This window comes from Nothobranchius furzeri, chromosome 15 (assembly GCF_043380555.1).
Source record: "Nothobranchius furzeri strain GRZ-AD chromosome 15, NfurGRZ-RIMD1, whole genome shotgun sequence".
Taxonomy (NCBI): domain Eukaryota; kingdom Metazoa; phylum Chordata; class Actinopteri; order Cyprinodontiformes; family Nothobranchiidae; genus Nothobranchius; species Nothobranchius furzeri.
In genome coordinates this window covers 40483568-40498071 of record NC_091755.1, presented here as the reverse complement: position 1 = coordinate 40498071, position 14504 = coordinate 40483568, and the positions used below count along the sequence as shown (strand labels likewise).

At 42.2% G+C, this 14504-nt stretch overlaps 1 protein-coding gene across 4 annotated transcripts in view; it reads right to left on the bottom strand.

Moving 5' to 3' along the window:
* The window catches only part of nfatc2a (nuclear factor of activated T cells 2a), a 25011-nt gene extending 23102 nt beyond the window's left edge, over positions 1-1909 (bottom strand). For 3 of the 4 annotated variants that reach the window (XM_015967168.3, XM_015967169.3, XM_070544825.1), the window contains exons 1-2: positions 670-955; positions 1-195 (exon numbers count right to left, since the gene is read on the bottom strand). The exon at positions 1-195 is cut by the window's left edge and continues 733 nt beyond it. In XM_015967168.3, coding sequence (XP_015822654.1) covers positions 1-195; positions 670-802 — 328 coding nt within the window. In that variant the 5' untranslated portion in view covers positions 803-955. Of the gene's footprint in view, positions 196-669; positions 956-1661 lie in introns of those variants that run through there. The other variant, XM_015967170.3, reaches the window with a different exon arrangement.
* Positions 1910-14504: the final 12595 nt, after the last annotated feature.

The following is a 14504-nucleotide window of genomic DNA, read 5'->3' as shown; positions in this document are numbered from 1 at the left end:
GGGCCAAGCCTGTGGGCCGGGCGTTGTCCAGGTACTTCCTGGCCTCCTGATTTCCATACCCTGAGAGGACCTCAGTGCCAGGCTCGGTGTAGGAGGGGCTACAGGACTTGACCCTGTAAGGGGACGTCTCATCCAGCGGTAACACCTGCTCCGATTCTGGACTGAGCCCTTTGTGAGCTGCAAGGCCCGGGTCATCTGAAGTCAGGGAAAGAACACAAGAGATCAACTCCTTCAGTAAACACATCCAGAAGCCGGGTTAGATGTCTTCACAAAACCAGATCAGTAACATAGCTCTGCTGCTAGTTCTGTCACACCCGCAGAGGTTCAGATAAATAACGTGAAAACATTAACATGGTTTAGTCAGGCTCATCTAAATATAAAGACCTGCAGCATCTGCTTATGCAAAGATGAGCTCATAAATTCAGCTGCACAGGAACCTTCTGATCTGTTCACTTATCTGGTGTCTTCTCCTCCTAGTGACTAAACAACCGCATCAACTCAAATAAACATCTTCTCCCAGCATTTACTCCCGTCACGTGGCTTCATGTCACTAACCACAAACTGATTTACTTTTCATTCAAACGAACAAACTCTGCAGGTTTTATGTTGATGAACCAGAGCCAGAGGAACCAGGGGTCAGCTGAGGTGACCGAAGAGCGTCTGACCAACCTGCATCAGCCCCAGAGAAGTCGCTGCAGGGCGGATCATACTCAAACAAGTACTCAAACTGCAAATCCTCATCGGGACAGTGGATGTGGACGAGCTCCTCCTCCAGATCCGTCTCGCTGTAGAAGGAGGTCATCTGTGGTCTCCTCTCTCTCCCCTGTGAGGAGGACTACTCCGGGCTGCTGAGGACGGTGCGACGCTGCTGGGAACCAGCTCCAAGTCACGCATCGGTGGCGAGGCTGCAGGTGGTGGAGCGGCAGCTTCCTGTTTCTACTTGCCGCTGAAGGCGGGTCTATTTACAAACGGAGCGCTTGTTTGTGCGCATCAGCGGGCTGAGTCGCCTCCCCACCTCCAACCCCGACTCAGGAGACTCGCCGAGCGGGAAGCGACAGACATTACCGCTGCAGAGCGACGGCTCTGGCGCGCAGCCTGGTGCTGCCCCCGGGTGTTGGACAGGCTGCAGTGACGCTGAGGGGAGCGGGTTCGGCAGTTCCCGGGTTACCAGCAGCCAACAGAAATATTTACTACAAATGGGGATAAAGTATGCATGCATTGTTTTCTGCTGCATCATCTACCGGTCTGCTTCGGATTGGTCTTCCTGGTCACGCGCTCTTTGTTGTCAGACGACGCACAGGTTCTCCTCGGGGGTATCCCCAAATTTACGCACGACGCAACACACCCAGCGCGCTGGAGTGCGCGATCAGTCGGCGGGAAGTTCCAGCTGGTAAATCTGGAGGTTTATTATTGCACATCAACCAATTCCAAACGGAACATTTCAGTTTGGAGAGGAAAATAAAGAAGAGCGAACTTTTATTAAGCGTCTCTTGGACTTTTTTTTAACCCATTAGAAACAATTTTGTGTCTCGTCTAATGCGCTGAATTTCTTTAACGGATTATTTCCCATAATGTCAGCCCTTTACACACCATGGTGAAGTTTTATCAAGGAAAAAGTCAAATATTTTCATTACCAGAAAATCACAACACTTCAGCAGTACCTTGATCCATGGACCGCATCATGTGGTACTGAGCCAGCTGTCTCCAGTTCTCCTTGAACATATGGATGAAACAACAAAAACCAAAAAGGAATTAAAAATAAAAAAGAAAGGGCGCTGCTCTAATTCATTCTCTCCAGACAGCCATAGCAGAGCAGACTGTCTTCTGGGGAGGAAACAAAATACACAAAAGAAAAATGTTCTGTAAAAGGAGTTCAAAAGCTGCGCGCAAATGTACTTTCCCCGCATAAGCACGCGGCAGCAGCAGCTCCTGCAGATTCTGCTGTGAAGCCTCCCTTCCTCGAGCTCTATAAGTAATACTTGAGCATCAGGCGCAGTTTCCTTCCTCGCTCTGGGTGTTTATAATGCTCCAGTGCTGTAAAATAACGGGATTCCCTCACTGTTTCCTCCTGTTTGTGCGCCTTTGCCATGGAAACCTGGAACCGGCCCATGTCCGAGACTCAGGGCTTTCCTGCAAAGCCCCACACTCAGGAATCCATGACGTCTCCAGCTCCCGCGCCAAGGCATTTCTGCGGCTTCGCTCAGACAGTAGCACACAAGAACCTCATTGTAGGCATGAAGAAATGACTGTAGGAGCGGAGAGGGAGAGGGTTCACAAGTTTCATTATGAAGACGCTATCTTGAAGCAGAGCTGCCTCTTGTTGTACACGGAAAAGTAAAAATGATGAATAAAGACTGAACAATGATTTACTGTAAAAAAAAAAAGGATGTTAACCATTTTCACTGTCTTCTGCTAACAAAACCATCCAAACCAAACTGGTCCTGTGCGAGGAAGACCCCTGATAAAGCATTAGACCAAGCTCAGATCCAGCAGTCACACCCAGACCTGTGGAAGTAATAAATCATTTTATTCAAACCTTCTTATCTCAAAAAGCTTCACAGGGACAAAAACAATAACTCTGGATGAGAAAAATATTCTTCCTGAAACAAAACAGAACTTTCTGAAGGTGTCCCATTCCAGTAACACTATCACACCAGCAGTCAGACATGGCGGTGGAAGTGTGATGGTCTGGGGCTGGTGCACCATCTGCTGGAACTAATGGAACCATGCATTTTGCTTTCCAGCAGAACATCATGAAGGAGAACATCTGACCTTTGACCTTAAACAATGCGTTCCTTCTGGAAAATCCTCCAATGGGGCTGAAATCAATCACTGTAAAGAGTGAGAATAAAGTCATACTCAGTTATCCCAAACAAGTGATCCAACTAATTTTCTGACATAAGGTGGTTTGGACAACCTTGTTCCTTTAATAAAGGAAATCATGTTTTGATCAGATTATCCTTGTCTGATTAAATGTGTTGCTAATTTACACTAAAGTCATAAACACATAAATAACAGATCAAAAAGGGGAAATACTTTGTGTGTAAAACCCAGAAGGAGCAGAAAGGAACTGACCCCAGTAGGAGGACACAGCTGTTAAAGGAGTTGCACCTTGAGGGGAAATATCTACATTTTTGATTTAACTCTCGTGCATGTGTGTAGTTTCCAGTCAGACAGCAACATTACACAATCTTTCCAATCCCAGGATTATTATTCCTGAACGCCGACAGACAGAAACGTTTTAAAACACAGCTTTATAGAATCAGGGCAAAAAGATGATTTCTACAAAATCCTAATTTCTAAACAAAACTGAAAAAAAAATGGGAGATTAAAACAGTTTTACTATTTATGTTGTTGATGAGAAATCGGGGGAATAAAGTTGATCCTGAATCCATCAGAGCTGGAGCTGAAAGAGTTTAAGCCTTCTTTACATTAAGAGACAGCTGAGGCTCACAGGAGCCAAGTGAAACCACATGTTCCTGTTGCCGTGCCAACAAGTGCAGGTTATTGATGCCCTACATGTGTGCAGATAAAAGTTAACAGGGCTCTAATGGAGGTCTGATTATTTTAGAGAATTTGGTGGCTTCATAAACCACATTTACTTCCTGTTAACTGGGTTGATGTTTCACACTTTGAACTAATAATTTGGTCTGTTTAGAATCAAATCTGATACATAATCTATATATGAGAATTTCATATAATAATTTTGTATAATCTAAATATTTTTCTCAAGTTGAAATGTTTAGGGTTTCACTTGATTATTTAGAATCAAATCCAAACATGCAGAATTACTTTTAACAACATAGAATCAAACTTCAGTCGTACAGTTACGGTTAAAATCTAACGCGGTTTCACACTAAACAATTAGCTAAGATGCACGTTTTAGCAGAAAATAAAAGTTTGATAAAGAAATTCTGTCCAATAAATCATTCATGTGTTCTGAAACCACTTTTTCCTCAGCGGGGTCTGAGGGAGCTGGTGTCATTTCAAGATCCTGGTTCTGGTCTATAGGGCCTTACATGGACAAGCACCATCTTACATTGGTGATCTTCTTAGTCCCTACACCCCCAGCAGGTCCCTGAGGTCCAGTGATCAAAGCCTACTGGTTGTGCAGCACCAGGCTAAAGGTCAAAGGTGACAGATAATCTGCTGCTGTGGCCCCCAGACTCTGGAACTCTCTCCCCCTGAGCCTGAGATCAGTGGACTCAGTGGTCTCCTTTAAAAAGCAGCTGAAGACTCACTTGTTCAAGCTGGCTTTTGTATGACCTTCTTCACCTCTCTCTCTTTATTCTGCTCTCCCCACCTATTCCACCTTCCTCAGGATCCACTAATGTCCCTCTTTCCTGTTCTCTCTCTCTCTTTCTTAACATTTTTTTCTTTTAAATCCCAGTTGGCTATTTTTGCTCATTTTAAATATATTTTGAAACATTTTCTAAATGCTTTTTTATATTTTAACATTTTTTTTGTTTTTGTGAAGCGCCTCGTGATTTTTATCTTGAGAGGCACTATAGAAATGATTTCTTCTTCTTCTTCTTCTTCTTCTTCTTCTTCTTCTTCTTCGACCTCCAGCAGTCACAGGTGAGAAGTGATGGACACCCTGAGCCAATCTTCAGTCCATCACCGAGGGTGAAGAGGTCCCCTATCTAACACCTCAGCGCCCCTGTGATGGTTTGGTTGTTTAACCAGAGATCCGTCATGGATGTGCAGAGAGAACCCAGACTTCACCACCTCCAGCTGGGCCAGTGGACCAAAACTCATCTCAATATTTTTAGCTGAATTCCAATTTACGATATCTATCTTGACATTTTTCTTCCTATTAAATATATTCACCAAAGAAATGTAAGGAATCAAAGTTACGAATGTCACACCGGTGATTTTATCTATGATCTAGTTTAATCTCCGTAAAATAATTAGAACTCCACCTGGGGCTGGGCCATGTCATCATTTGTTTCTGGTTTTGTTGTTTTTCAGGGAATTTTATGAATTCAAAATGATGTTTGAATTGTTTGTACCTTTCTAAACCATCTGTAAAAAAAGGTTTGTTGAAACACCAACATCCCCACGAAGGTAAATGCAACGTTTAGGGCAGAAGTTAGAACATAAACCCAAGACATTTATGATTCTAGAGAAAAGTCTTTTTATAAGTTTAGTCGGCGCACGATCGACCAGACACGTTGGAATAAACCTGACGACCGCCACCGTCAGAGCTAGCTGCTAACTCTGGAATGCACTGGTTACATATCCATAGCAGTACAAATGCTGGGTCATCCTGTTTGAAAACACATACATAAAAAAATGCTGAGGTGGTGTCCAGTCTGATTACCACTCCAATACCTTAGAAGGGGTCTCTTCGCTTTGATATTATTTTAGAAGGATTTATTATTTTAAAGCATTTTAAATGTGCATGTTGGGTAAAAAGGAATCAGATCTGATTATATTTAAATTGAGCATTCTTTCTAGACTGATCAGTTTGACTGTTCAGGTGACTTATGGTGTTATAACCCCAGAAAGCCTGACCCCATCCAGCAAATCCAATGAATATAAATTCCTCTGTAGTAATGGAAATGTTATGCATCTCAAATTATGAATGAGTACAAGACTAAAAAAAGAAAATGTCCCTGTGTCCAGATGGCGGGACTCACTCCTTTGGCTGTTTTTTTTTTATGTTAGGGAATGTTTTTTCTGAGTCTGTGCCGTATTTTCCGACCCCGTGGAACAGCTCACTGGGGCAGGCTTGTCTGGAGTAGAACTATTTTACTTTTCCAAGTGTAGCACGTGCGACCTAACGTTCAAACCAAAGCAACTGGACTCTAACAGGGAAACAAGATGGCATGCTGTATCTCACGGAAAACATTCAGTCAAAACTCCAGGACCAAAGAAAGCATGCACTTCTTAGTTCTCACCTTTAGATCACCTCTGGTTTAACCCTTTACTTCTTTACTTCATTTTGTCTGTCAGGCAGCGACAACACGTGATCATACTGACAGCAAAGGTTAACATCCAAAAACATACAGAGATGGCGTGTGAGGTGAGGATTTCTAAATACGTTAACATCATGAGTCAAGAATCAAATATCAATAGCCTATGCACTTCAGCCCTTTTGGTCATGTTGCAAATGTAAATTGGAAAGGCGTTTCTTTTGTTTAAGGACTGTAATAATAATAATAATAATAATAATAATAATAATAGTAATAATAATAATTATAATAATAATAGTAGTAGTAGTAGTAGTAGTAGTAATAATAATAATAATAATAATAATAATAATAATAATAATAGTAATAATAATAATAATAATAATAATAGTAGTAGTAGTAGTAGTAGTAATAATAATAATAATAATAATAATAATAGTAATAATAATAATAATAATAATAATAATAGTAGTAATAATAATAATAATAATAATAATAATAATAATAATAATAATAGTAATAGTAATAATAATAATAATAATAATAATAATAATAATAGTAGTAGTAGTAGTAGTAGTAGTAATAATAATAATAATAATAATAGTAATAATAATAATAATAATAATAGTAGTAATAATAATAATAATAATAATGGAATTAACACCTAAGAATAGACCAGACCTTGGAAAAAAAAAATCCTGACATAAAGTGTGTAGTCAAATGTTCCATTTACAGTTAGCTGCAGGGTAAAATCATTGGCAAAATCAAGAATATGCATATTGTATCGACACAATCAGAAACATGCACATCACCACAAAAATGAGTCAATGTGATAATAGCTTAACACAGGGTCAGCAGCAGCAAGTGTTCCTGATGGGGGATAGCATTCCTTTGCGTGCCTGTTTACATGGATGCGTTGTTCTCGGGTGGGTGTAATTGTGCCTGCAGTATCTGAGGGGAGAATTAATGCCTGAGGGGGGTGGATTTTACAGCCCGTTGGGAAGAAGCACCCAGGCTGGTGGTGCAAATCTTTACGTTTCTGCACTGCTTCCCAGGAAAGAGAGGAACAAATAGTTTGTTTATTGGATGGGTGGAGTCTATAATACACCTGGCCCTCCTTTGGAGCTGGCCAGTGTATATTGAGTTCAGGTCAGGCAGGGAGCTACCCACCATCCCACACAGGTAAGGTCCTTGCTGGCCTGTGCTGTGCAACGGCCGTACCGTAAAGTCTCACTGGAACACAGCATGTTCTTCAACGTGGCCCTGTTGAAGTTTGTGAGCATTTGAGAGGAGAGCCCAGCTCTTTCAGCTTCCTGAGGAAGACTAATCTCTGTTGGGCTTTCTTCATCAGGTAAGAGGTGTTCAGGGAACATAAGTGGCTATGTGGAATTAAAGTAGTCCAAGTATTGAGCCTTGGGGGACACCAGTGGTAGATACCAAAGGTTTAAATCAGCAAACAGGGTGATCACACAAATTATTATCACTAGTATTACTTTTCAACAACAGATAAGAACTCGGCTCAATTATTTGTGGAATAAAAACAATCAGTTGTGTTTCACAACCCTCACTAGATGTTGGACTGTTGTAGTGGCAGCAAAGACCGCTATGCTGGGGTTTCATTTGGGGCCGTGCTGGCATGTGATTGTGCAAAACGGAATCTATTTCCTTCCTCCCGCAACTTGAGATCCCTGGAAAACATTTTCCCTCTTCTCTCAAACACATATAAAGTAATATGTTCCATCGACATGGAAACTACATTCATCCATGCTGAATGGGATCACCTCAAGATACGGATCAATATTTGAGTGTATGAAGTGAAATTCAAATGTCTTGAGTGGAAAAGTGACACACAAGCTCAGAGGGGTTAACCTTTTTCAGTCCTTTTGTTTGGACTGCCCTCTGCCTCCTCCGGATTTTCACTTCAGCCCGACAGCATTCAATTGTGCAGGAACTCTTTGTATTTATGATCTGTAAAGAATGGATCAGACTACATTTGGTTGTCAAAACAAACGAAAATAATTATTGAACAATTCACCCCTCCCGTTACAACTGTGTTTATAAAGGCTAAGTCTAATTCAGCCTCCAATAATCCCTGGGTGCACCGGTTCTTCACACTGTACAAGAAAATCTGGACCTGATCCAGTCTGCCTCTAAGGTATTTGGGTTCTGTTGTTGAGAAATATTAGCCTGCATGATCAGGGATCTCGGGGAGGGGCAGGCAAACACATTCACAGTTCTGCTCTAAGTTGTGAGTGTTAATACAAATCAAAGCATTCCAGGCCTTCGCAGCTATAAATAGTTCCAGAGGAGGGCGTGTGCTCATGCCTTGCAATGTCTTTGTGAAAGGCTGGTCATTGCCTAAATCCAGTGTTTCACAGGGCAATAATGTGGTGTAGTAAACCATCGGTTCCTAATTCGTTCCATATTCTTCATCAGTGGTTTCTGTTATTTCAAAACAGCCTTCTGCAGCTACTCCAGACCAGATGAGCGTTAAGAAGGTTCTTGCATGTGTTCTTCAGACATATGATGTGGATCTGACATTAACATGTTTACAAAGGACTTTTAAAATCATGAAGTACAGTCTTTTTGGAAAGATTTTATAATGTCAGCATCTCTGACTATTGTTTGGACGTTCTGGTTCCATCACATGTTTGAAGCTGCTAGCGACTCTACAGAACAAGCTAGGTTTGGAACGCAAACACGATAACGATACACTCACCCCTACCCTCGGGCATCTTCCCTAAGACCCTTCTGCTGGAACCAGAAACCCACATTGCCATAGGAAACAAGAGCGCGCCAAACACCGCCGCCATTTTCTAGGTCCAAAAATCTTTTGATGTTCGTGACTTCGAACAGTGTTTTTTTTTTGGGGACTCTGGTAGTTTGTCCTAAGGTTGAAGTGGTCGCAGCCAGCTGCTTCTGTGTTTCACTGAGCAGAGAGCCTCTCACACCAGTGCGGTTCTGTTGATAAATACGTGAGTGTGTGATGAATGAAGATCCAGGGATGTGTGGAAATTAGTGCTGTACAATACTGCAAAATTTGGTATTGATCCGATACTACGTAAATACAGGACCAGTTTTGCCAATGCCGTACTTTACTACTAGTCTAGTACCGTCTAGTTTTGTGGGATTTATTAAGAGAATACATCATCAATGTGAAAATCTTGTCTGAAAACTCAAGTTTTATTGATTACTTAATTATTTTGTAAGTTTTCCTTTAGTAAATTGTGTACGATGATAATAAACAACAGGAAACATTTTCAGACAAATAAAAATTTTATTAGGAAACTAAATGGTTTATAGAAAACATGATTTTCTCTTTAGGGTGTGGTAATCTGCATTTATAGTTAAACTCAAGATTTTTTTCTATTTCCGGTCTGCCATCACGCAGCCACAACAGTGCTCTGCTGTTCTGTGCTTGTCTCGTGCTGGCGCACTCTTTTACTTTGTTTTTAATGTAATGGCGGACTGCCCTGTTGACCAACATCGGTGGCGTTCCAATCACAGTTCTTTAATGGTTTGTTGGGCCAATCACAGCGCTCTTTTAGCGAGGTAGGCGGGATGTCCCTACAAACAAACATGGCTGCCGCCCTGAAACGCTCCAATCACAGGTATCAGCCAGGTAAACTACAAATCAAGATGGCTGCTAGTCTGTAGTGGTCCAATCATAGCGCTCTATAGATTTCATGGGCCAATCGCAACACTAAGTAGGATGATGTTATTGGAAAAAAACAAAACAAACGTGACTAGTCGGTGGTCAGCCGCTCGTTTGAAACGGCTTTGGCATCAAGTTTGGACTATTATGACTTTAGCTTTTGTTTGAGTCAAGATCAGATAGAAGTACTAATGTTTATTTAGGAAAAGGATGTGTTTTGCATCTTCTTTGATGGATTTTGGTGGACTGCCTCGTTGACCGACATCTGTAGCAGTGAGTGCGTCATGGCTTGCCAGGCTAGAAGAAACTGAATCGATATCATCAAGCAGGTATCTAATAAATACTCAAAACCAGCGTTAGATCAATTCTATCGATAACTTAGATCGATCCACCCATCCCTAGAGGAAATGCAGCTAGACGAAAAACCAGATGGTCAAATCATTTATTTCTGTCTGCAGTGGCGGTTTTACCATTGGGCACAGGTCAGCGGCCGCCTGGGGCCCCCTTTTGTTGGGGGGCCCCCTAGCCCTGACTGCTGGCACCCCTCTGTTAATGCCACAATGGACTATTCCTTTAAGACGCCAATGCACAAACAAGAAGTGATTGGTAGTCATTCCACCCCAATCCAGTTGGTGGCAGTAATGTACCAAATTGTTGTTCCCAAGTGCCGTAAGACCACGAATAAAAAGAAAAAGAGAAAACAGAAAAAGAAGAAGAGAGGCGGGAGCGTTTGTAACAAACTCAAAGCAGTAGTTAAAACATGAAGCATGAAACGGAGTTATCCTAGTGGCTCCAATAAGAGAAAGAAGCTGCTTGCTTTAAAAAGGCTTTTATCTGCACTTCCAAAAGTGACGTCGTTTTTCGATGTAAACATCAAAAGGAAGCAGAAAGGAAAGACAATGGAAAATGTTTAAGGGGAGGAAAATATGGACCAAAATGGAAAATTGAAGAGAAAAAAAAGAAAGGCAAAAGCACAGGAGCACTGACAGGAAGAAGAAAGCACTCAAAGGGAGAGAAAGACAGGAAAAAAGAGGAGGGCTAATACAAAGTGAATATAACTCGTGTCAGAAGAGGGGAGAGTTTCGCAAATCCAGTTAAAGATAAGATTGTCGACAATTTAGTGTAAGGGGCCCCATGTCTGTGTTCGCCTTGGGCCCCCAAATTGCTAAATCTGCCTCTGTCTGTCTGAAACATGCTATTGGCAGAGGTTTTAAGAGAAACGCAAGAGATCCACCTTATTCATTCTTTGTTTTAATCCCTACAATATATTTATAGCTATACTGTGTTAGAACATTAGAGGCATGGTGAAATGTTTTAAGCTAATTGGTTTTCCACTTTTGCTTTAGCAGCTTCAAGGTTCACTTTCCCTCCAGCAGCTTTGGGAAAACATGCAGCTCGACTGGGACTCATGTGAATGAAGATTGTGAACAGTTCCTTCATACAACAATAAAATATTAGTCAAGCGAGAGAGAAAGAAAGAAAGAAAGAAAGAAAGAAAGAAAGACATCCCCTTCAAAGTGCTAGATCTGAGGTGGATGTCCCCATGCGTGGTTCATGGTTTCACCAGGCCACAGAAAGTTTACACGACGGGTATTTAAATCTACTTAAGGGTTTTTGTACAGTCACACCTTACATGTTGGCCTAACCCTTTTGGGGTCAGCCTTCACATGTCCGCCGAATGCGGAGCTCTAATCTTTTTTCTTAAGATCCCAAATTTCTGCAAACAAATTTTCCTCTCAGTGCTTTTTAATACTTCCAGAAAAAAAAAATCAGATATTAGAAAGGTGATATTTTTGTCTGCTTTTCAACATTCAGGATTAAATAATCTCTCAGAAAAAGCCAAGCTCCCGTAGAGCTCCATTAAATAATAAGTAATTGTGTTAACCTGAAAACTGGAAGAGAAGAAACGTCTGCACTTGTCAGATCTCCTGCACAAAACCAGAGCCTCAGCTCGCACACAACTTTTTACTGATAGTATTTGTGTTTGTGCACCTGTGTATAAGTACCAGTGTCTCATAGGTGTTTGCATGGACGTAATTTGGGGGGGGGGGGGGGGGGGGGGGACGTGTCCCCCCACTTTTTCCAACGTCAAGTTTTGACCCCTGCACTTTTTACCATCCAAAAACAATATTACGCTATATTAAATTGACACTGGTTGAGCTCTAGGACCAAGCGGAAAACAAGCTGTTTCCCATTAGAGCATACTGTAAAGATATATACACCCCCCCCCCCCCCCCCTAAAGTGAAAATTACATCCAAGGGTGTTTGGTTGCTATGGTAACTAACCCTCTGCCTGCCAGGTCGGCATGTCGTTGGTAGATCACATGTGACGTCTGACACAAGTATGCTCTAAAATGAAATAATGATGAAAAGTTTAAATGTTTTAATGTCAGCTTGTTTGAACAAAATGCTTCACATTATCATGTTAAACTTTATTACGCCCTTATTAAATTAAGATGTTGTTGCTTTCTTTCATGGTGTGGCCATTAAATATTTATCATTTGTTGTTACCATGGTGACCCCAATGAGTCACTGTCATCACCTTTAACATTTCTTTTGATCTTGTTTACATTTCTTAACCAGTTTGGACATAAAACAGACATTTCGTCTCACCTGAGATTCTTACAAAAGGTTGAAATGACCGTTCGGGCCCCAGGAAAACAGCTGGAACTTCAATTTGAACCGTAGTTTCACTGGTTCCCTTAAGTGTGGAGATGTCAACAGAAACAGAGATGTTCAGGTTGATCCTCCAAGCATAAGGCTGGCTGAGTGTTTTCAACAACATTTAGGGGTTCTTGAGGATTAAATAGATCCGACTCAGAGACAGAGCTCCAGCACGATCAGAACCGGACCTCAGGGTTCCCTCCAATTAGAAGGTGAAGACCAACGCTCATTTGGGAATCCACCACAACGGTTTCCATGCTGTGTATCAGCTGCCAGCAGTGGCAGTCTGGGACAGCTGCCGGTATGTCCTAAAGCAGATTCATGGCCGTGTGCTTCTTCGGTTCCACTGGGAGCTACATGTAAGATGTTTCCTGGCCACAAAAGAAATCCCTGTCTGAAAGAGCTGTGGATATTATGCAAAAATGTGTCTGAATATGTTGTGCAACAGCAATAAGCTGCCTTTTAAAGGCTGAAAACCTGGAAAACACCAAGTCATTTTCAGAAGTCCCTTTGGCTCTGATTGGGACGCTTGGCAGCGACACCATGAGGAGAGAGCAGAATGTTGAGTTCAGCTGTTAATCCTGGACTGGACGTCCCTTTTTCATAGGACAGATTGAGTGAAATTGTTTGACTTTTATGCATTTGGGCAAAGAAACAAAAATAAACTGGGCAGACTTTAACTGGATATTAGCCGTCTGTTGGCCGGGATGTGCAAACACCAGCACAACCGTCTCTTCTTAAACCTCAGACTCTCTCAGCTAAGTATAGATATATTTTCCATGTATTTAGGTGGAGAACACAATCGTGCTTTACAACCTCGCCCTTGGGATTCTGCTTGTTTACCAGGTTATGACTGATGTTAGGATGAAAACACAACAGTGTCTCCAGGCATCGGGGACTTCCTCCTCTGGTGAGCTGGAGACAAACATCCAGCATCCTCAGTCCATCAGAGGGTCGTCTGTAGCTCACGCCTCATCAGGAACCCAAGGGGAGGCAGACAAAGGTTTTACATACAAGGTGATGTCATCAAGTCACGTCAGACTGGAACCAAACATAAAAATGTGTTAACATCGGTGGTTGTATCGACTGAGACATCATAGTGTGTCTAGTTCTGTAGCTTTTATTTAAACACTAATAAATTTCCAAACAGTTTTAATAATCCAGGATTAAATCTCTGCAACTTCAAACAACTCCCCAAACTCCACCAAACACTCCTGTTTTATTTTAGAGACTGGGAAAAATGAAAGCACCACAATAAAATAGAAGCCAGAAGGAAAAATGCATCTTTATTAATAATCATCACAACATTAACATTAGCACAGGTCTCCCTTTTTGTTCTGCTCTCCGAGTGCAACCGGCGGAGTTAAACTAGTGAAGTACAACCGGGCCGGTCACACAAAGCATCATTAATGCTCTGCATCGACGCAACATAAAAACATAAATAACAGAAGATTAAAAAATGTGCAAACAGCTCGATGATTTCTGGTCCTTTTTTTTAAAATCACCATTAGCATATTAAAGACGGCCTTCATTATGGCACCCTGGACTCTGCAGCATCCGTTATGAGAGAAACGAGTGAACGAGGAGCGGCACGGCGTCGTGTTTCTGTTACAGCCACAACACTGAGCGGACGTTAGCTTTAATGTACAGAATCAACACTTAATGAGCTTATTCACACGGGATTAGACTGATGCGATCCCTTTGTAATCCAACAGCTGTCACCAGGGGGGGTTGGCCACTAGGGGTTTTGTTTTCACTCATGGCTTCGGGTCACCTCAACAGCGAGTCATCATGCATGGCTGTGAGCGTGGTCGTTGGCCGAGACGCCACATCAGAGGCTGTGCAGCCTGTCGGGAGCGGCGGCGGCGGCGAGTACGCTGCAGCTCTCCAACCACGCTCCGTAAACACCACCGAGTCGGGATCCAAACCGAGAAACCGGGACAGATTTAACAGTAGACACACCAGAGGTCACGCTAAAAGAAGACGCAGCGCCGCCTCCGCAGAGCTGAGCTGGACCCTCAAGGTGACGCAGCAACAAGCACTCCAACCTAAACTCGTGTTTTTATGAACGTGGAGGCAGTGCACTATTGTCCGACCGCACAATCCAACCTCTAATTAGATGTTGGAGGAGGACATGAATCAACTGGGTGACATTTCTACATCGGTTTCACATTTTCTCATTAAAAAGTGGGATCTGAATCTGATTGGTGGACACATTTAGAAAACTACTGTACAGATGTGTCCCTTTACACAACAACACATGCTGGATC